At 40.0% G+C, this 24,274-nt stretch overlaps 1 protein-coding gene across 6 annotated transcripts in view; it reads right to left on the bottom strand.

Annotated features, from left to right (window-relative positions):
• Positions 1-24,274, bottom strand: part of LOC121286909 (zinc finger and BTB domain-containing protein 46-like) — a 108,125-nt gene that overhangs the window by 53,029 nt on the left and 30,822 nt on the right. For all 6 annotated transcript variants that reach the window (XM_041204166.1, XM_041204162.1, XM_041204160.1 and 3 more), the window contains 2 exons: positions 22,793-23,769; positions 1,893-2,147 (listed from right to left, as the gene is read on the bottom strand). In XM_041204166.1, coding sequence (XP_041060100.1) covers positions 1,893-2,147; positions 22,793-23,769 — 1,232 coding nt within the window. The remainder of the gene's footprint in view (positions 1-1,892; positions 2,148-22,792; positions 23,770-24,274) is intronic.

Raw genomic sequence — 24,274 nt, 5'->3', positions numbered from 1 at the left:
CAACAGGAGAGCTTTGAAAAGCTGCCTTACTTTCTCTGTGGGCTCAGTCACTTTGCAAATTAAATCAATCTTACAAATGTAACTACTCTAAGGAAGTTCAAATTCCAACTTTGCAAAGGCCAGGATTAAATCTCTGCAGAAAATTGTTCTCGCCAGGCCTCCTGTAACCCTACAGAGGGCCCCAAGCATTAACAATTGTCACAAGTAACCAGTCTGTTCCATCATATCCTTTTAGCTCCAACAGGAAGTACAGAAGTTTGGGAGGGGGGCAACGGTTACAGTTATAAATGGGGAATAGAGCCACATGCCCATACAAATAAAACACTGCTGCAACAGTCATGTAAAAGACAACAGATTTTCACTCCAATGCATAAGACAATTAATTATTCTCAAACTCTTTTAGACAATTGGTTAGAGGTCTTCCTTTAACAAAATGCAAACCCAGTTTAAGCAGAGAACCAGTTTCTTTCTGAACAGTTCTATTCTCTTATCAAGAATTCTGTACAAAGAACATTTCCAAACCATTTTTATGGGAAATCATCTGAAACAAGACCTTGATTTCCAGTTGTTGGGGTTGTTTATCACTGCACATGAAAATAAACAAGCATATATACCGTAAGTACCACCTGAATCATGTGAAACATTTGAGAAATTGAAAAATACGCATGTCTAAAAGTAATGCAATTAATAAACTGCCGGTGTAATTTTAAAAATCACAATTGTTTTCTTCAGTAAGTTTTGCTGCACAAGTTTCTCTGGTGCCAGCCAACACCCTCCCCCAGCCCGCCAACTATAATGGAATACATCGTGCACCTATGATGAACTGCCATACCCTTCCACCAAAACCATCCACAACTCCAGGATCATACTGGACGACACAGATGTGCCGCAACTCCTTTTCTCCATGACTGACTGCCTCAAGTCTCTTTCACCTCCTCATTTCTAATAGCAAATTCCAAGAACTCATGGAACTCCACGTAACTACATTCGTCACAACATTCCCTTTATCACCTCCCGTTACTCTAAGAACACAGGAACTATCTTTCAATTCTTTTTTTTTAAAAAACCTTCATACTTCAATGTCTCTGTAGACAGACCAAAAACATTGCTTTCAAAAACAATGCTCATTCATTTACTCAGCTGTTCAGAAAAATAGAAAACAGCTGACTGCTGCAGTCCGAAGAAACATATGGGTTAAGTTGCATGATTTCAAATACTATGGATTATACAGTAAGTATTACACCAAAGAACTACACAGGCAAAAACCACTTGAGACAGTATGAAGCAGTTGCAAAATGCTTGCTGTAAGGCATTTACATCATGTTACTGACAGACTTAAAGACAAGAGGCATAGTACAGCAATACACATCTACATAGCTTTTGGGGGGGGGGGGGAATAAGTAGTGACTATGGGGAGTAAATTAATCCGATTAAATTTCCAAGGATTAATGAGTTAAGCAATGATCAACATGTCTAGGAGAAAAACAGGACAAGGCAGCTCATTAAAAAAGCATGAAGACATTTTGAGAAAACCCAACTTTAAATCAGCCATCAGCAAGGCTGAGCATCATAGAAGCCCATTCATCTGAATTAATTTTGGTAGATTCAGGAGGACTGCTTTTAACAAGCATCTTATCAGTCAATACATCTGGCAAACACGCCTTCTGGTTTCTCTCTCCAGCTGAAACCAGTTATTACTTCAATGAGGAGTGGCAGTCTATCAAACTACTTCAACAACCACCTGGTGGAAATTTTGCCACTAAATATATAAAGCAAGCTTTCCTGCATAACCTACATGGGGAATTGTAAAATCAGTTGCTTCAGACCCTTTTTAACAGACTATATACAATTTACCATAAACTGTGGAAATCTTAAAAAGATGTGCGTTGTACCTTTAGGCAAGTATTCAAAAATAATAGGATTATCATCTCCTGGTTGGTCAGACTTGACAGATAAGAAGTTATGCTTGCTCAGAAGTGCAGCTCTCAAGTTAGCCACTGTAGATGCCTGCTGTTCTTCTTTTACGGAGGCAACAAACTGAGAAAGATAATTTGATTCTACACCGGCTAGTGGCTCCTCAGGATTCTGACAGAAATCAGGTCTGTCTCCCCGACTATCTGAACTGCTTGGTTCAGTGACATCTGCACCTAAGGAAACACAAGCAAGTTAGTAAGCTACTTGAGCTCTTTTTGCATGTATAAATCAAACTAGTCTATTTAAATGAATCTTGACACAAAAGATATACTGTCCCAAGAACATTACTATAAACATTTAAAGGGCTGTTCGAGTGGGCAAGTTTATTACACTATTGCGTCCATCTCTGAAGCACGTTTGAACAATTTTTTAAATAACAGCTTACCTAAGCGGAAGCAATTACCTATTGCCGGGGGTCTGGTGGGCAAATTTGAATATTGGTGCCAGATAGCTGCTGATTTCAAATACCAGTATTCAAGACTATAATCAACATTCTGCGGGAGCAGCATGCAATAAATTGTTACTTTTACTGTGAGAGAAAAAGTTGTAGCCACTGTTATATTCAAATTGGCCATGCATTTCCTACAAGAAGGTTCGACAAATAGCGAGGAATTAATACTGGCCAGGAACTCCTACTCTTCTTTGAAATCATGTCATTGAATCCTTAACTTTCCTGAGGGAAGTGACAATGTCCTGGTTTAAGATTTCACAAAGTTCAGCTCAAGACAGTTCAGCACTTCCTGAGTACTGTACTGAAGTGTCAGCCTCAATTGTGTGCTCGAATCTCTGGTGTGGGGCTTGTTCCCATAGCCTTCCGATTGGGAGAGCACAGTGTTACCACTGAGCCATAGCTGACACCATAAAATAAGTTCATTCATAAAAAGGAACAAATTTAAACAATGTCAGCACACCGCATTAAACATTTGAAAATACATGTCAGCAACATACTTGTCAACTAATGTTAAATATCACTCACTTCAATGCTTAATAAAAAGAAATAGATTTGGTACATCAAGGTGGAAGAATACATTTGCATCTTTAAAAAATGGTCTTGGGATGTGGGCATGTTTGCCTAAGTTATAACACAAAATGTTGCTTCAAAATGAATTCTTCATTTGTGAAGTACACTGTGATATCATAAGCAAGGGTTGCAGCAGGATTATTGTAAGCACAGGTTCCTTCTTGCATGAACAATTGTTGCTTCAGCAATGGTGCAAAAAATATTTATATTGATGATTATGTCTTTGGCCAGTGCTTGTAGGTTAAAGCTAAGCTCAAGCTACAATTTCAAACTCATAAAATTTTACTAATCATCCGTGTCATGGACAGTAAACTAAAATTCATTTCAGTTGAATATAAGGCTTTGTGGAGGCAAGCTTAACCTTGTTAAAACTAAAAGAAAATCTCAAAAACTAGTAACTGAACAGTGAGCTGACATGTGTCAAAGATATGCTATCAGTAATATCAATGAAAAACTGAAAGCGTTCCACAAATTTCTCTAAGCCTTTGTTGCATCAAAATGTTGATATGCCATTTTAATCATCTACCCAAAAAACGGTTACATAAAGCAAACAATTGATCACACCATGAGAAACTATTAAATGTCAACATATAGGTTAAATAGGTTTGGCATTTGCACAATTCGACATAACTATGACTGAACAGCAATTTTACATGCTAATCAACAAATTAGTATTATTATTGCACAGGTTTGAGGATGTTGTGAAATCTGAGTCAATCCACAACTTTGACAATGTTACAATTTCTTGAACACTCAAAGCTGTGATCCTCAAGCAAAAAGAATTCTACTTCTATAAAAATTCAGCTTCACCCACACTACAACCCCCCAATCCTTTAAAATTAACTTTGATGTTCTATTTGCCACAGTAATGCTGCCTTGGCTACCATGGCCACTTAGACTGGAGCCAGAATTGTGCAGGGGATCTGACAGCAGTATATTAAAGTAACAGGAATGCAAGAACATCATTGCAGAACTTGGAAAGGCGGAAAAGGCACCATGGGTTCGAAGTTTTAAACAAACTTGACAGCAGTTATACTTAAGAATTACCACAAATTCAGGTTTGTATGTGTAGACAGCAGTATCATACCAGCCAAATACCCTGTAGCTAAAGAAGCTAGCCAACCTGAAACTTGTTTTATTCTTGGCAAAAATCAAAAGCAGTGATGATAACTTTTAAAGAGATTAGCATTGCTGTTTCAGTTTAATGTTTTCTTCACCTGATCTGGGAACATGGGATTTGAATGAGGAGGCAGCAGGTCCCCAAGTACTTTCCAGCCATTTCCAAATGATCAAGTTCACAGCAGATCTTTGTCTAACAACAGCTTGCATTTATATAGTGCCTTTAACATAGTAAAGGATCTCAAGGAATTTCATACTTGAATATTTGTCGCTAAGTCACTTAAGGAGCTATTGAGGCAGATGAAGAGATACGTTTAAGGAGTATCGCAAAGGAAAGGGGTTTAGGGAAGCAATTCTAGTGCTTAGAACATGACTAATTGGGGAAGCAATTAAATTAAGGATGCATAAAATGCCAGAATTTCACTTGCCTGGATGAGTGCAGCTCCCACAACACTCAAGAAGCTCGACACCATCCAGGACAATGCAGCCTGCTTGATTGGCACCACATGCACAAACATTAACTCCCTCCACCACCGACACAGAGTAGCAGCAGTGTGTACCATCTACAAGATGCGCTGCAGGAATTTACCAAGGCTCCTTCAACAGCACCTTCCAAACCCACGACCACTACCATCTAGAAGGACAAGGGCAGCAGACACATGGGAATACCACCAGCTGGAAGTTCCCCTCCAAGTCACTCACCATCCCAAGTTGGAAATATATTGCCATTCCTTCACTGTCACTGGGTCAAAATCCTGGCACTCTCTTCCTAACAGCATGGTGGGTATACCTACATCACATGGAGTGCAGCAGTTCAAGAAGGCAGCTCGTCACCACCTTCCCAAGGGCAACTAAGGGTGGGTAATAAATGCTGGCACTGCCAGTGAAACCCACGTGCCATGAATGAATATATATTAAAAAAAATTACAGCTATTTCAGTGTTGTAGGGCTGGAGGAGGTTACAGGAATAGGGAAGGACAATGGAGGGATCTGTAAACAAGGGTAAGAACATTAAAATCAAGGCAATGCTTAACTGGTGCCAATGTAAATCTATGAGTGTAGCAGTGAACGGAAATTGGTGCAAGTTAGGATCTGGCTAGCTGAGTTTTGGATGAACTCAAATATACGTAGGGGTGGAATATGAGGGGTCAGTCAAGAGTGCATTGGACTAGTCAAGTCTAGAAGTAACAATGGCATTAATGAAGGCTTCAGCAAGAGGTGAGCTGAGGCAGGGGCAGAGTTGAGGGAAATCCATGGAATAAAAGGGACAGTGGCAGCATGGATACCAAGTTGGCCAAGTGAGAATAGTTTTTCAGACTGAAGGGAGGTATACAGAGGGGTTCTCCACTACCAGGGCCACTGCTTTTCTAGATACACAGTAATGACCTGGACTTGGGCGTAGAGGACAATTTCAAAGTCTGCAGATAACACAAAACTTGAAAGTATTTTGAATTGAGGACGATGGTGATAAATGGGTGCAGGAACAGACACATTTGGAGGTAAATGTGCATTAATTATTGAAGATAGGAGAGCAGCTTGAGAAAGTGGTTAAAAAGGCATACGGGACTCTAGCTTTATAAATAGAGGCACAGAGTCCAAAATCAAGGCAGTTATGAGAAACCTTTAAAAATCACTAGTGCAGCAAAAGAGCCACTGATATGAACAAATTATTTTCTAAATGCAGTGGTTAGTTAGGCTCTGGAATGCACTGCTTAGTGTGTGGTGAAGGCAGATTCAATCATGGCGTTCCAAAATTAATTGGATAAACACTCCAACAGAAAAAAATTGCTGGGCTGGGGAAAGGACAAGGAATAGGAGTAGTGAGTTGTTGTTGCAGAGAACTTGCACAGACACAAAGGGCCACACCTCCTTCTGTGGCATACCATTTTATGATTCTATGACTTCTATCAATTACAGAGGTGGAAAAAGTAAACCTAAATGATGAGGAGGCTATCTCGCCAGGGTCAAATATGATACCAAGTTTGTGAACAGTCTGATTCAGCCTCAGTCAGTTACCAGGTAAAGGGATCGATTCAATGACTGTGAAGCAGAGTTTGTAGCAGGGAGCAAAGACAATGCTTCAGTTTTACCAAAATTTAGTTCGGAGGAAATTCCTGCTTTTCCAATACTGAAGATTGGGCTCATAGTGTGATGCATTTACGTGTACTGGAAGTTACATATATTAATACACAGAGCCCCATTCTTTGGAGGCAGAAAGAACATGTCTACACATTGCGCCTGTTTCAGCTGAACAAATTAAGTGACAGCCATTCACTGACTCATTCCTCAGGGCAATGCCTTGACCAGTCAGGGTTAAGCTGCCTGGCTTAAATTTCAAATAACGCTTGGTAGTTAACTGTCAAGTCACCATCAGTGGTGCATTCTCCATGGCAATGCCACTTTGCCAACCAATCAACATTCTCTTCACATATGGTATAAATTGTTGTCTTCCCCTTACATTGATATTCTTGCGAATGTCCTGATGAGTGGAAGACGAAAAGCTTGGAGACATCTCTTTTTTCAGCAATACACAAGCTGTCTTAACAATTTAGGAGACAGTGGGAGGGGACAAGAGAGGTGGTGGTGAGATACAGCTGGATGTTGTCACTAATCTAAAAGGAAGATGGGTGCAATTGTTGAAAGCTAATCGTCTCACCCCCAGAAAATCACAGCCGGGGTTCCTTAGGACAGTGCAATGAGCCCAACCATCTTAAGCTGTTTTAATGTCCTTCCCTCCAAATGGGCAGAAATAGGGATATTGACTGATAATTGCAGTGTTCAACTTTATCCGCAATTCCTCAGAAAATAGCGCAGTCTGTGCCTACTTGCAGCAAAACCTGGACATCTTTGAGGCTTGGGTTGAAAAGTGGCAACAAGGGCATCACACAATCCAGGCAATACCAGCAATCTCCAAGGAGAGAGTCTGGCCACCTCCCATTAATATTCAAACGCACTACAAACCCCACATCAACATCTTAGGGATCACCATTGACCAGAACCTTAACGGGACTAACAAGACAAAAAACTATGGCTACAGGAACAGGTCACAGGCTGGGTATTTTGCACTGAGTAACTCACTCTGACTCCCTAAAGCCTTTCCACCATCCACAAGGATGGAGTTAATATTGTGACAGAATACCCTCCAAATGATTTGGTGCACAGCTCGCTTAATTGACGCCATTTTAAACATTTATTTCCTCCACTACCAGCGAGACTGCTTGCCGTGTTTACCTCCAAAAGATGCACTGCAACAACTTGCCATGGCTTCTTCAGCAACTTGCAGATTCACAGCTTGTATCACACAGAAAAACCCAAGGGCAGCATGCGGAGGGAAATGCCACCAATTCCCATCCAAGTTACATACAATTCTGACATGAAAATATTTCATCACTATTACATCAAAAAACCTGAAACACCCCAACAGAATCATGGAGGAGTGGTTACCTACACTACACAGACTGCAGTGGTTCGAGGCGGCGCTCACCAGCACCTTTTCAAAAGCCATTAGGAATGGGCATAAATACTGGACTTGATAGCAACACTCACATCCCATGAATGAAGAACATAGCTGAAAAATGATGCTGTTTTTAGCTATGTCACTGAGGAGAAGTATGTAGATGTCAAATAGAAGGGGGCCAAAGATTCTTAGAGGACATCTGAAATAACAGTGCAGGAACAAGAAGATAAGCCATTTTTAGTGATTCCCTGGCTCCGGCTGGATAGGGAAGAAAGCAATCAGGTGCGTTCAGTCCCACACAGCTGAAGAATGGAAGAGGGACACTCAAGGAAGGTGAGTGTCAAACTGTGTCAAAGCCTGCAGCCAGGTCAAATAGAATGGTTTACCACTGTTGCAGTATGATAGGATGTCATTTGTGACTTTGATTAGAGCAGTTTCAGTACTGCAGCACGGCAGAAACCTGATTGGAGCAGTTCAACCATGAAGTTCAGGAAAAGATGGGCATAGATTTGGGAGGCAACAGCATGTTGATCAAAGGCTTGAAAGAAAAGTGGGGTTGGTGATGGAGTGTTATTTTCAGGACAGCAGGGTCAAAAATTTATTCTTTTTGAGAGAATGATGACAGCAGGTTTCAAGCGAAGGATGAATGGTGCCCAAGGTGAGATAACTGTCAACGTTATCAGTTAACATGGGGACCAGTAAGTGAAGCTGGCTGGTCAGCAGTTTAATGGGAATAGGGTCGAAGGAACAGGTGGTGGGTTTCATGGACAAGGTGAACTTGAAGGGGGAAGATAGGAGAAAAAGGTGCAACTTCAGGTCGAGGGCAAGGGGAACCTGAGAGGAATCTTAGTCCAGCAGATTAAGAGCAGATGTAAGAACTGCCTCAATCTTAGTGACAAAGAAGTCCATAAGCTCCTCACATTGCTCTTAGGTGCGAGGGTGGAGCCAGCAGGAGAGAGAGGTTTAACATGTCAGTTTGCAGTGAAGAAAAACCAGGAGTTAACTTTGCAGTCCAAGGTAATTCTAGAATAATGAGCAATTTTTGTAGTTTAGAGCTAGACTCGATCGTTATCCAATTTTTTGTGCTTTAACATTTAACTTTGAATAGACCCCCAAATAATTCATTCAATATAGTATAGTAAACGAGAAGATTTCCGCATTTCTTTTCGGTGACCATTACAGTGTAATACCCCTGGGAGTTCTCCAACAAACTCACAGCACAAATTCACTACTGGAAGATCAGGTCATGCACCAGTCTAACCTACAGTGGCATAACGTCCTAGTAAATTCCATGTCTTCTTCATTATCATACTCTTCAGTGCCTCCTTTACTTCAATGTTCAATGTCAAAACTGCCTATCTCAAGTTTGCTGTTCATTTGGATCACCAAAGTTCAGATCATCTTTGTGCAATTCAAAGAGTCCCAAACCGAAGAATGCTATGCATGTGCCCAAAGCTGGCTTCCAGACCATTAAACTTCAAATATTCTGAGTGTGGCGAATAAGAGGGCCAACAGCACGTTTGAATAAACTCAAGGACCAGCATATCTCTCCTTCTCCCCCGCACCCCACCCCTCAAAAAAAAACATAACACACTCAAAGTCCTCAAAAAGAAACTGCAAGAACAATTTCCTTTGTTTTTATTCCATTGAAACCCGATGAGTAAACATTAGACATGTCGGGACAACACAATTAAAGAAAGAAATTCGAGTTTTGTTGTGCAATTTTTGATGTTTTCTTCTCACCCTCTGCCGTTTCGTTCTTATCTCCCCCATCCACCCAGCAAACACCAGCCCCCCGGACCCCCCGACCCTCAGCAGCTGTCACCTCATTCCAACCTACGTTTAAAGCAATCTCATGCCTTCAATTCCACTGTATGGCAGAAAGCTGAGTGGTACTTCTGCTATGCAAAACCCATCAAGATACAATCCAGGAAGCAAAACGCGCAGAAAATACTGACAGTTCAGCTTAAGGTCAATGAGTCAAATCTAAAAAAGCAAGAGATTTAAAGCAGTGGGAAAGATATCTTAATATCAACATAGATATAAACTTATAAATCACAATTTTAAAGCATTCCTCTTGAGACTAAGAAAAAATCCACGTGGCTGACTTCCACGGACTGATTTCCAACAAAAAGCTTTTGCTTATCTTTCCAGGAGGGCTCGAGATGTTCAAAAATTTTGGAAGCTTAATTTGTTGCATGGAGCACAATCTCGCATGTAACCCAGATTCCCAAGTTCAACAAGACTGCAGCTTTGCATTCTGCAGTTAGCTTTCTACAATAGAATAGCACCCATGGCCTGAACTTGGAATAGCTGGATAATTTGAAAGCCTGCTCATTAAACAATCTGATTTTATTTGTACAGTAAAGTGTTTGTAATCAAGTGAAACCATTTATCCAAGTTGGGTTTTGAACATCTTTGTTTTAATCATTGAAAAGACAAGTGGAAAAATAATGGAGAAACAAGGAGCTTTATGAGCTCAATAGATGAAATTCAGCAATACGAATCTGACAAGGCCTCCATCTACTCTGGCATTTGAGGATTGCAAATCTATTGACCATGCCAATGAGGGGACTGGGTAAAAGGCTCTTAGTCTCGAAATTGTGATCTTCCTGCAGATCTCAAAGCTTCACAACATTTACACTGTAATGCCACCATAGTAAAAACAGCAGCATAAAATTTGGAAGTCAAGGGTCAAATTATTGTGTAATTAAGCATCAGTTTTATGATATTAAAAGACAAATCAAAGGCTGTTAAAAAAAATCATTTTTTCTTCCTTTCTGACATCAAGGGTTATAAGCTTCTATGCGTCTCCTGAATATTCTTCACCCTCAGTTTCTTCTGGCCCTATCCCTGCTCACCCTTTTACATCTTTTTCCACTATCTCTCCTGACTTTGCCCTCTCTGACCCTGAATGGTCATATGTCAACAAACATCTCAATTTAATTCCCTTACGTGCTGACCCACCACCATCCCCCACGACCTTTGTGAATTTCATCATGCTAAGCCTTCTTCTGCCACCTTTATCGCTCTGTCAATTTTCACAAGGCGGCTTCCCCTGAACAACAGACCCTTTCTCTAGTCTTCAAAATTCTTGTTTTACCTGGACCCTTCTGGCCACTTACCCTGTCTAAATTTTTTCCATTGAGAATTGTCAGCATGACATTGGCCATTTCAATTTCTAATTTTTCTACTCCTTTTACTCAGTCCAATCTTTCTCCCTCTAAACTTGCAGCATTCCTTTCTCTCTGGTCCATTCCTCACATGGTCAGTGAATCGGCTGACAATGGAGCTGCTGTTGCCTTTGTGTGGATATTTAATTTCATTGCTGCATTGCGTAATACACCGATTCTTCCTGGTCTTACATGTCAAATTTCCACGTCACAGTGGGCACTTTAATCTGAATTTAAATCTGTCACGGATTCATCAAGTTGACGACTCGGGTTTATCTGCTATTGATGGAAATCAAAAACCAGGGAATAAATTCAAAACAAGGAAAACTAATGCAATTAGACAATTCAGATGAAATTCCTCAGAAAAGGGTAATGGCCAGTGCAGACAACTGAAGATAAACCTTAAAAGGGCTCAAGAATATAGAAAATACTGGCTGCTATTTTGAAGGGTTCTTAGCCAAGGTATTAAAATGAGATATCCTAGGAAAATAAGGAATCTGGATTTGCAAAATACACGGATTAAAGGTCGTCTTCTGCCCAAAATATTCTGCTACATAAGCAGTCAATCTTGTATCACCTACATGTTGCAACATAAATCTGAACAAGTCCTAGAAGGTTTCATCACTTCCAAGCTTTGTAATTCTACTCACATACAAGTTCTGAGCTCAGAATTGCTTGAGAAAAGCAGCATCAAGCACAGGAAAGCATTTTCATAAGGAAACACAGTTAGTCAGCTAACCAATGTTGTATGCTTCCTAATGGCAAGCTTCAGTTTAACAACAGGTCTTTACTGTTAACAGACTGCTTCTTACTCACTGAACTGGCAGCATAAGGATTCATGGCAGAAGTTATTAAAAAGGTGGGGGTGGGGGGCTACTTTTGATACCTAAAACCTAAAAAATGCCTTATTCAGATGGGATTCAGAAATAGGCGTCATCGTACATTTAAATTCCTCATTTAATTTACTTTTAAAAAGGTTGTTTAGCTTTGGCTAAAGGCTGTTCTAACTATTTAAATATATTTCTATCCATTGACACAAATATTAATCCTGAAACAATGAAGACAAATTCCTTTTCTTGCTCTTGTCCCTCCTGAAGAAAATGCACAAAGTGAGGGATAATTTAAATTCTACACTAAATCAGTACCAACATACTGCTAAACCTGAAATTTGTATTAACATCCCATGGATATAAAATATATTCCTTAATTTTAAAGTGGGAGTTGGCTAGTTTATGAAGAACATTGGCTATTTTATACCTTAAATCCCAATGTTAAAAACTGGCAGGGAAGGAATTATTTGCACCAAACAAGTGACTTTTTTTTTTAAAAAGGGAGGTTTATAGAATCTCAGAATTGGGATTTGTATCCATGGTTGCATTGGGAACACACAGGAGGCCACAGGAGAACTGAAGGGATGGGCTGGGATGTAGAGGTAGGGAAGGGTACAAGGTGAATATGATCAGGCAAAACAATAGATGGGTGAGTGAACAAGGATTTCCAATTCACCAAGCTGGATGTTAAGAAACCAAAGGAGTTTGGCAATGACAGGGCAAAGTTGAAGAAAGGGCATGGGTCATGTAGAGTGGTGCTTGCAAAGTTAGCAAGGAGGGCATCAAAGTAACCAAGTCCAGAAGTAACAGGAAAATGGATATGCTTTTCAACAGCAATGGGAGCAAGGCAAGGATAGAAAATTAAGTTATAACTGCATCCTTTATGATAAAAAGGATACGAAAAAACTACATTCCTCGTCCCAACTTGTGTCCAATAATCTTACTGCATGCTGCTGGAGTTACTAATGAAAGTGATATGAAACTTGGGCTCTTACCCAATAAGTGTGCAATCAGCTACAGTAGTGAAATATGGAAGAGTAATGTCACATGGGTAATATTCCACATCACGTATTCTGCAAAATTGTGTACTATGCTGAATTTTCTTACAACAAATGAAATCCCAAGTTTATAAATAGATTCATTACACATTGTTTGGGAATTGCAAATACATTTCCAAAACAACCATCATAAACTAAAAAGGAATCTAAACACTTGCTAAAACTAAGTTTGCTGAAAGGCACCCCTGACCGTCTCCGAGATTGGATAATTTTCACTAGGTATGGTAAATGTGATGCCTCAGTTTTAGAGAAAGGCCAAAAGATTACACCTTGTAGGATTCCTTTTGGAACAGATTTTATGAGGATTTACATAAAGCTTTATTGTTTGGATTAAAACTAATTGCCTTGGGGAGTGAAGATATTTCAGCAATTCTCTAAAATATTGTTTCTCATACATTATTAAAAATCCTTGCAGTAAAACATTAGGTGCTCAGAAAACAAAGTGAACACCCTCACGTGCAGATTACCACATCTAACCTCTATCGTTTTAACTTCAGGTACTTGGGTAATTTGGATACCATGTTTCCGATACTGACAAAAATTCAATTTTCATAACAGTTGGGATAGGTGTGCTGTTTCTGCTAATGCCAAAGTCTGGAAGCTAGGGTATGACCTACTTCTCCTAATTCTTATGTTCATATGATTTTAGGATAGGAGAGCAACATCTTCACCATTAAACCATCATTCTGACAAGACCAGAGAGGCTTCTTTTTTTCCCCCACAACTGCCAAAAGCTTTGATTAAACTGCATGCCATCTATTTTAAAAAACATTTATTCATTCACGGGAATGCAGACATCAGTAGCCAACATTTATTGTTCAAGCCCAGCTGCCCTTGAAAAGTAGGTGGCTGAACCAGTTAGATTTCTGGATGGTGGTGGCCCCCAGGGCTTAGATTGTGGGACATTCGGTGAGGGTAATACTATTGAATATCAGGTGGTTAGAGTCCCTCTTGTTGGAAATGATCAATGTTTGGCACTTGCGTAGTGTAACTCTTACCTGCCACTTATTATAATATTGGATGTTGTGCAGGCTTTTCATTGCAGATGGCCACAGACAGCTTCATCATCAAGGAAATGAAAGCAAACAGAATGAAAATCCTGTTTCTGGCATTATGATAGAGGGAAATTTATTGGTGAAGCAGCTGAATAAAGATGGTTGGGGCTCGAACACTGCCTTGAGGAACTCCTACAGCGATGCCCTCCAGCTAAGATGATTGGCATCCAAGCCTTATGCTAGCTATGACTCCAACCAACGGAAGCACCCCCAGCTCCGATTCCCATTGGCCTCGACCTTACGAGAGGTCCTTAATCCACGTTCGGTCAAATGCTGCCTTGATGTCAAGGCCAGTCACTCTCACCTCACCCGCGGAATTCAGTTTTTTGTCCATGTTTGGAACAAGGCTGTCATGAGGTCAGGAGCCAAGTGGTCCTGGCAAAACCAAAATGGAGCAGATTAATGTTAAGTGCTGCTTGATAACAATGTAAGTGGCACATTCCATCACTTGGATTAATGGAACACTAATTGGATTTGTCCTTTTTCTGGACAGGATATCGCTGGGAAATTTTCCACTTTTTTTCAGTAGATGCCAGCGTTGCACTGTACAACTCCACTGGAGGTATGGCTGGTTCTTGCGCACATATCTTCAGCATTAAACAAGTTGTATCCAGGGTGCTCAGCCATTTCCGGATCTAATGCGGAGTGAATCAAATTGGCTGAAGGTTGGCATCTGTGATCGTGGGGATTTCAGGAGGAAGCAAAGATGGACTGTTCACTCAGCAATTCTGACTGAAGATGGTTTAACCTTGTCTTTTGCACTCAGTTGCTGATTCCTGTTAAAATCAGAGGCCATGTTGGGGTTTCTTTCAAATATTCTTCAATCTAGTGTCAGTCAACGTTTTACCTGCTGGTTCTCTCTTTAGTCCAGATAGCTAGGTAAATTCACTGACTGACGTGACAAAAGCCTTTTTCCACAGAACTTGCAAGCCTATGCTGTTTCTTCAATTACACTGCTAATTTGAACAAGTTAATTTGGAGGTGGCTTTACATTGTACTAATTGCCAATGGCAAGCTAGATGTTTTCCTGGCATCAACTGCATTCCTGCTAATAATATTACCTATCCTACCCCTGCAACAAAGACAGAACTGACACCGGAATGACGGCCACCTCAGGTACTCGGCTAATTCATTGCACCAGAATACTGCTCCATGATGCAAAAGTGGTATCATGATGCAAGCATGTCGACGTACAGGACAAATTCAGCAAAATTATTCCACAAAGTACTTTTTTAAGCTTCTCTCAATTTATTTGCAGTCGCCACAATGTTGGTTGATCAACCTTCTCCAACTCCTCCTGTCAATACCCATTTCTCTTCCAATCCCACTGCATTTACATCTCTCATCACCACATCTTTCCATCTGGTCTTAGGCCTTCCTTTTCTAATTCTAGCTGGAAGTCCCATTTCCATCACTCACCTAGCCACATTTCCTCTCTTTGCAACAGATGACCACAACATTTCAATCTCTTCTCAGCTACTTTGTTCAATGCTCCTACAATCTTTACTGTCCCACTGGCTCCTGATATTGTCCTTTAGCGTCACTTCACACATCCATCTCAGCATCTCATCTCACTACGACGTTATTGTTCCTCTCTTCTTGATGTTTCCCAAGTTTCTGGACGATGTAATAACATCAGTCTAAACCATCTTGTAGATTCATCCTTTCAGTTTCAGCAATACTTTGCTATCACACAACACTCCATTGAACTTCTTCCAATTACTTCAACAAGAGCTAATCTGTTGCTTAACTTTCATTTTCATACTTCCATCTTCTGCCACAACTGACACTCCTTGTACATAACAAAAATAGAATTACCTGGAAAAACTCAGCAGGTCTGGCAGCATCGGTGGAGAAGAAAAGAGTTGACGTTTCAAGTCCTCATGACCCTTCCACAGAACTGAGTGAATATAAGAGGGGTGAAATATAAGCTGGTTTTGGGGGGGGGGGGGGGGGGGGGACAGAGAGGATAGGAGCAGATAATCAAAAGATTTCACAGACAAAACAACAAAAGAACACCACCCCCCCACCCCCCACCTTAAACCAGCTTACATTTCACCCCTCTCCTTATACTCACTCAGTTCTGTGGAAGGGTCATGAGGACTCGAAACGTCAACTCTTTTCTTCTCCGCTGATGCTGCCAGACCTGCTGAGTTCTTCCAGGTAATTCTGTTTTTGTTTTGGATTTCCAGCATCCGCAGTTTTTTGTTTTTAACTCCTTGTACATATCCTGTAATAATTATTTATATTTCTCAGGGACTCCACAAATTCTAGTACGTCTCCGGACTTCCCCCCTCAGCACGCAGTCATGAACCTTCTCTAGATCGTCAAATACAATCTTCATGTTGCATTGGCTTTCCCAATATTTTTCCATCACTTGTTCAAAAACAGAAATCACCTCCAACCGCATCCATTAGGCATGAATCCAAACTGACCTTCATGGATTTCCATTAACTTTCTCAGTTTCTGCTCCATGATTCTCTTCCACGTCTCAAAGGTGTATGCTAAAAGTTTAATTCCCCGATGGTTTTTTGCAGTCTTAAATGTCTCCCTTTCCTTTGAATATTGGTATCAAAATACTTCGCAACCCTTGGGATTTTCTCCCTTCTCAGAACACAATTGAGTAGCGTGTTCAGGACCAGGGCCCTGTATTCACCGAGGCAGATCCATACTTCTGCTGGAACCTCAAGTGCTCCTATGCTTTGTAGTTTTTCATTCCTTTCAGTGCTGTTTTGATTGCTTATAGATTGATGAGAGTTGTCACTTCTTGATTTGAAGCTACCTCTTTGTTCTTGGGTTTTCTTCATTCATAAAACAGTTGTAAAACTGGCCCCACCTGATCCTCTTTCATGAAGGTTGCTGAACCCGCATCCTCAATTGTATGTACATTTCCCACTAAATGAGATGTTACCATATATCTTAATTGAGTTGTTACCAATTGTTGAGTTGAATGGGCTTCACACAAGGAGCTAATTCTCAGAATTATTTTCCAAATGGTGCAGGAACTGAGAACTGTCCCTAAATCAAAACCAAATCACTGCACGCAAAGATGGAACTCTAGTTTCACCCAACATCTAACCAAACTGCAGGTGATTTCAAAATAGTGATCTTTTAGCCATCACTCTCATACTAGTTCAGCTGCCTAAACTATAATGTAAAAGTTGAGGAGAAAGAATTGGAGCATCTCAAGTGTGATATATCACATTTAACATTAAAGTTTCATAGTGGTGAAAAAGATATGCAAGCTATTTGCACGTTTGAAAGGCAACTGAAAAATTACATTTTAATTCAAAAATATTAAATATAATTCCATCCCAAAGATTCAACATTGGTGAAATTCCCCCTTATACAGAAAACAGCAGCCTATTCATCTTGCCCTAACTTAATATTTCTAGCTATGTCATGTACTTTCCTGGTCTAATTTCTATTTTTCCTCCATTTCCTGTTTTGAGTTTTTGCTTTATCCCTATTTTTTAATTCTTGCAAATACTTATAACTAATAAGCACATGGAGGGCAAAGCAGGCAAAATCCAAAGAGAACAGAGCTGGGAAAACAGAAATTCACCAAAGAAAGAAGGTAATATTAATAACTCAAGCAGGAATGAAAATTCTTTTTCACAAGGGGAATGGCAAGCCAACACCAACTCTAACACTTCCTCCTACTGCCCTGACCAAAGCTGCAACAAACATCAAGCCATCACTTCAAGGACCATCACTATTCACAATTCCGCTGGAGATGCAGAGGAATGTCAGTCCCTCATCTCAGTTGCATCTCCATTATCAGAACTACGCTCCATACTACTGCTTCTGATGTCTTCCTTTTCCCTCAACTGAGAAGCCCTCACACACACTGTGTTTGCCAAGGCCCTTGGGCATATCTATTATGTTTCACACATTTCTACTCTCACCCCTTCCCTTCCAAAACCAGGATACGATTCCCCTGATCCTCATCTTCCAATGTGCAAGTCATCATTTTGTCACCTCCAGCTTAGTGCCACCACAAAACACATCTTTTCCTTGCCTCTCCTTTCAGCATTCCAAAATGATTGCTTCCCCACAACAGCCTGGTTCACTGCGCAGTCACCCCAATACCCTGTCCCTTTTCCACAGCACCTTTCCAAGTGCAGGGGATACAATACAGCCTCTTACCTCCTCTCTTCCCACCATTCAGTATACCACTAATGCCCTTTAGAGAAGGAAATCTGCTGTCCTTCCCTGATCTGGCCTACCTATGACTCCAAACCCACAGCAATGTGGCTGACACAAAAAAATGCCCTCTGAACAAGGGCAATTGGGAAAGGGCAATAAATGCTGGCCTAGCCAGTGATGCCCACACCCCATGAATGAATAAAGAAAAAAACTTCAAATGCAACTTAGTGTAATTTACTTAGTGTACTTGGAATTCAGTATACCGTATTCACTGCTCACGATGTAGTCTCCTTTGCGTTGGGAGTGATGAAGTGCAGATTGGGTGATCCTGAGCTTCCAGTTGCCTGTCATTTTAATTCTCCACCATGTGACTCTGACCTCTCTGTTCTCGGTCTCCTGTAGTGTTCCAATGAACCCAATGCAAACTCAAGAAAACAGCGTCCCATCTTTGGACTTGGCACTTCACAGCGTTCTGGACTTGGCAAAGAGCTCAACAATTTGAGATCATAACTTTTGGCCCCATTGGCTTCCTTTTCCATTGCATTTCCTCCTCTTGTTTCTCTTTTCCCTTTTGCTTTTGCTCAGCAGCTATTCACCATTCTGCCATTCACATCTCCTCTAGACACATCTTTTGTTTCTTTACTTGTCCTATTTCCATCCTTTTGACCCTTTGTCTTTAATCTCTGTCTTTCACCCTACCATTGACATTCCCTTTTGTTCTTCATCCCACTCTTCTCCCCCACACCCCCCGCCCCTTTCACTTGCTTAAAACCTATAACAGTTCTAATTTTTCCCAGTTTTGATGAAAGGTCATAGGCCTGAAACATCAACACTGGTTCCCTCTCCACAGATGCTGCCAGAACTGCTGAGTATTTCCTATGATTAAAAAAAATTAACATTGCCAAATAACAGAATCATAAATGATCCATTAATGCTTGCTCCAATCATTACTGAACTTTTAATGAAGACTTTATAGTGCAAAGTGGCGATAACCAGAGTTTTAAAAACAAACATTCTCTCAGGCTCCCCATGTAGACAACTTAAAGCAAATTTAAGAGAATGAAGTACCATTCAGAAGACTAAGATACATAATCAACCTGAAAGATTGATTTAAAATAACCTACTGGCAGAAGGAAGGTGGTACTTTAAACAAAGTCTGATTTCTTTAATCATCTGAGTACAATTAGTTAAACATGAAATTTTAAAACATTGGGACAGGAAGAGGTTTTTTAGTATTGAATAATTCACTCGCAGATGCCTACCCCAGTACCACCACCTAGAAAATAAATTAGAGCAAAATGAGGTGGTGCTTGCAGGGCTCAGTGTAATCCATGCATATTAATGCAGCTTAATGGAAACCGTACATTGACAGGGAAGGCAATCATTTTAGACAGACAGATATAGAGTACGAAAGCACATGAGTTCTGCACTAACCATCCAATGTCAAGAAGTGCATAGAAAAGAGCAAACAAAGGAACAAATAAGACTCAAAAATCAGCATAACAAACATTTAAGGATAAATAAGGCATTCGCTAAACCAACAGAATGTAGATTAAGCTGATTTCGTTCACACTACAGAATTCAAAGAGTAGTATTTTACTTATTATATGGGGGTCCTCACCATGCAACCTTCTTAAGATTATGAGCTTTTCATCATCTGATGCACAAACTTGAAAATTACTGCATAAATTGAATTATTCAATGAGGTCAGTTATATCTGTATTCAACATTACTCACTCAGCAATATTGATATAAACAGGATTTCTAATTAACACCTACAGCATTTGGCTGATCAGAACTATCAATTGCTCATGCAGGTCAGTATATTTATTTTAGTTTAAAATCTAATGGATTGTTGTAAAGAAATCCAAGTGCAAGCCAGCAGTAGGTTTCACAAATAAAATTGGGGTACATAACTAATCGCGGAAATCTTAATCGAATTCCACAACTGTTATTTTCTTCTAATTCATTCATGGGATGTGGGAGTCATTGGCTAGGCCAGCATTTATTACTCATCCCTAATTGCCCTTGTTCAGAGAACATTCAAGAGTCAACCACATTGCTGTTATTATAGGTTTGAAATGGAAAGCATCTTAATGAACTGGATATGCTTCTTCAGAAATAAAAAATTGTACCCCATTATTTGATTGCAGAAAATGTAAACATCTGAAATATGAATAATGATCAAATGACAGACAGGCTTAAACTGAGAGATTCCGTAATAACTGCAAGGGGTTAAGCAGACATGCAAATGGCAGTTTCAAATTTAATTGTGCTTCAACTCTGAAAACCTGCATTTTCCAAGATGTAATTAATTGTTTTAAAGCAAACAACACGGTCCATTAAAAGTCAATGCTTTATAATATGCCTTCCAAAGCTATTTTTCTTCCTTTTATTTCATTCCCCTTCCTGCGTACTCTTCAGTTTTCTTTTATCCAGAGGTAAGCGCTCCCCTAGAGTTAGTCTTGCCTTTCTCTAAGGCATTTCCTTTTCCTTAATGGTTCTGAACTTCTCGAACAATGTAATTCCTATGAAAAGTTCTATCTGTAAAATTTGGACAGTTCAAACAGAAACTAAAGAGGAAAGATAAAAGCAAAATACTGTGGATACTGGAAATCTGAAACAAAAACAGAAAATTCTGGAAAAACTCAGTAGTTCTAACAGCATCTTTGGAGAGAAAAACACAGTTAATGTTTTGAGTCCATATGACTCTTCTTCAGAGCTAAAGAGAAGTAAAAATGTGATGAAATTTATACTGTTTAAAGGGGGGGGAGCAGGCGAAGCTGGATAGAAGGCCAGCAATAGGTGGAGGCAAAGGAGAGATTGAGAAAGATGTCATCAACAAAAAGGGCAAAGGGGGTGTTAATGGTAGTTGTATGGGCTAAATGAGATGCTGATAGAGGCATTAAGGTAAGAAAGCAGAATGTGATAGCAGCAGGACAAGGGTAAACACGCTGAAAAGAACAACACGAACAAGTGACAGATAGCCCTTGTCGAGCTGGGGGAGGGGACGGTGTTGGGGAAAAAAGATTGAAAATAGGGTAAAAGGTGAGGATAAAACAATGAATAAATGAATAAAAATGAAAATAAATAAAACTAAGTGAATAAAAAAATAAATAAAAATAAAAAAATAGAAATATATGTTTGAAAAGGGGGGTAAAAAAAAACATGAGGATAGGGGAAAGTGTACGTGTTCTGAAGTTGTTGAACTCAAATGTTAAGTCTGGAAGTCTGAATAATGCCTAATTGGAAGATGAGGTTCTGTTCCTCCAGTTTGCGTTGGGCTTCACTGTAATATTGCAGCAAGCCAACAACGGACATGTGGGCATGACAGCAGGATGGTGTGCTGAAATGGCAAGCGACAGGAAGATCTGGGTCCTGCTTACATTCACCTAGTCTAACGTTGGTCTCTTCAATGCAGAGGAGGTCGCATTGGGAGCAGCGAATGCAGTGAACGAAACTGAAGGAGGTGTAAGTGAAGTGCTGCTTCACCTGAAAGGAGTGTTTGGGTCCTTGAATGATGAGGAGGTAAAGAGGAAAGCTGGTTAAAGGACCCGATCAGAGGAGAAAAATATGTACTAATGGAGGAAGCAAACAAAAAAATGTTGAGAATTTTTTTTTTTAATCTGAATATTGTGTAGATTTCAGGGCAAAGAAATCAGTAATTTTATGGGCTCTAATAGAGCGGGTTTAATTTTCTAACTTACAGAAACATTAAAAACGCCACAAAATTCCACATGTAAGACACAAGGCAATAACACAATTGAACGCTGGAAGCTCTATGATGTTAAATCAGGCCTCAAGCATCAGGCAAAATGATTCTAAAATCAAGATAACGCAAAGGTAAAACAAGCATTACACCCACTGTTAAGATGAACACACATTAGCATTTTATAAAAGAGAAATTGAAATGATTGTTAATTGCACACTGATTACAGTCACCAATAGCAAACGTCTTAATTTATATCGTTCGGTGATTATACTCGGGAGAACACCAGTGAGTTACTTGACTGGAGGCCATGCCATGCTTCCACTTTCTAAACAACGCCAAGATGAAGAAGAACAAATTCAAAGTTGGAGGCTGTGGCAAGGGAGTGGGGGTTGAAAGTTGGAAACATTTTCTTGTTATTTATCTAACAATTGCTCTAAATGATCAATTTTGAAACTTCGACAGAAGATTCCATGACCAACTTATTAATGAAGCTATGTATAGAATAGCAGTCTCATGCAAAGTTGATATGACTAGGTTCCGTTCTAAGAAGGGGTTAGGAACTCACTCGAAAATAAACTGCAACTGAAAAATATTGGATTCTACCTAATCTAACAACTCGGAGAGAATGGTTGCAGCCTAATCTCTCCAGAAACAAAGATGTCAAAATCCTAATATATCTGCAAACCAACTATCATCTACTTCCAAATCAACTGAAGTAATAGGTGTGTGAGCTCATGTCCATAATTCCACCACACCTACCTGAGAAGTTAAGCCAGTTAAAAAATACAGTTACAGTCCACCCAATCAACCTGAAGGTAAAATGACAGCTGTGACTGGTGGTTATTCCATGTTAAACTTCTACGGCAACACTAATTTAAATTATGGATCTTCAACTGGCAAATTATTGAGTGAATATCAGTGGCGCAGTTTATTCAAAATTCAATAAAATTATTATTATTCATTTGCAAAGATTTTTTCCCAGCTACTAATTTGGCGCACCTCACATAGAGGTCATACTACTTTACTTAAATATTACAAAATTATAAAAACTACTACTCTCAAATTTATTGTAGTCTAGTGTTTGACAAGGTTTTGGGGAAAGAGCAAGCGTGGGACATGTTGGATAGTTCTATCAAAAAGCCAACAAAGCACTAGGAAATTAATAACCTTGCTGTGTGACCTTAAGATTTAATGACGGATAATAGTTATTAAATTTTAAACAAACAACTGAATATTTTGCTTACCTGCCCCATCACGGCTATTATATGGCCACCCAGCAACAGTAAACATTGAAGGCATTGGGGAGCTGGCTCTGCTATCCACTTCAACATGCTGTGTAATATGGCGTACTGTTTGCTTATTTTTACGATTCTTTTTCCGACCAGGCAGCTGCCACACCTCAGGGACCTGATCAGAAAAAGTGTTCTGTGAAGTGCTGTTCTTGCCAAGGTGAGATTCTCTCAGTTCAGCGCCTCCATAATGCGAAGGAGATATCTGCTCCTCCTTGACTCTAAATGAATTGTAACCAGCATCACTGGACCAGAGTGACTGTGACGAGATGTCATCATGACTGTCAGTTTTCTGCTCATGTTCCTCTTTGCTGTAGCTGCTCCCACCATCATGACAGCTTGCAATTGCCGAATCTCCAGAAGAATTTGCAGGACTTGTTCGTCGTCTTTCCAACCAGGGAGAGCTACTCCTGCCCACTGCTACTGGCGTCACAACATCAATGCTGCTGCTTGAGGGGGCTCCCATATCATACTCCATAATATCCTCTGATGGCTCAGTCTTTATACTGATGTCTAAAGCTGCCTTGATAAAACTGTGACATGCCTGAACTATGTCTGTCATCTGCAAATAACTTGCAGCTGACATCACCTCAATGACATTCTTGCTAGTCAGTGCTAGGTGTGCTGAATACATAAAATCAATGATTACTTTGAAACCTTGCGCTGTGACTATGTCCAAATGAGTCACTGTGGCCTGGTCTGAGGACATCTTCTGCACCTGACAGTACAAAGTCTTGAAGTAACGGCTACTACCAAGCAGAACATTTTTGTGCGCTTTAAAGATTTTCCCCTCTACAATGATACAGACATCGCATAGGATGCCATGTTGCCGTTGTTCATTCAATTCCTGCAGTAAGTGGCGATAGTGGGAAGTGATCTCCATGTCGTCCTTTCGATTGTTCATTGACAAATATTGTTGCTGCTTCTGAATCCTAACAACAGGAAAGAGTGGAGAAAAAAATTAATACCAACTTAGCAAGAGTCCCAATCCTAATTTAACAAGTAGCTGTGCTTAATAAAGGCAAAATAACTTCATATTATGTCCCAATATCCATTCACAATTCAAAGTACTGCGTATTATACTTTCTAGCAACTAAAATGTATTACAGGGCAAGACATTTCGTGAATTCAAATCTATTTATGGTGTTATCCAAAAAATATAACCTGTAAAATGATAGCTCTTTACACTTTTTAGTACAAAGCATTTAAGGAGAAGGGCAGCAGATACATGAGAACACCACTTCCTGGAAGTTCCTCTCCAAGCCACTCACAATCCTGACTTGGAACTATATTGCCTTTGCTATCGCTGGGTCAAAATCCTGGAAATCCCTCCCTAATAGCACCGAGTGTACCGACACCACATGGACTGCAGCATTTCAAGGTGGCGGCTCCCCACCACATCCTCAAGGACAATTAGGGATGGACAATAAATGCTGG

This window comes from Carcharodon carcharias, chromosome 14 (genome assembly GCF_017639515.1).
Source record: "Carcharodon carcharias isolate sCarCar2 chromosome 14, sCarCar2.pri, whole genome shotgun sequence".
NCBI lineage: Eukaryota > Metazoa > Chordata > Chondrichthyes > Lamniformes > Lamnidae > Carcharodon > Carcharodon carcharias.
Note: the sequence above shows the minus strand (reverse complement) of the source record. Positions and strands in the feature narration are given on the sequence as shown.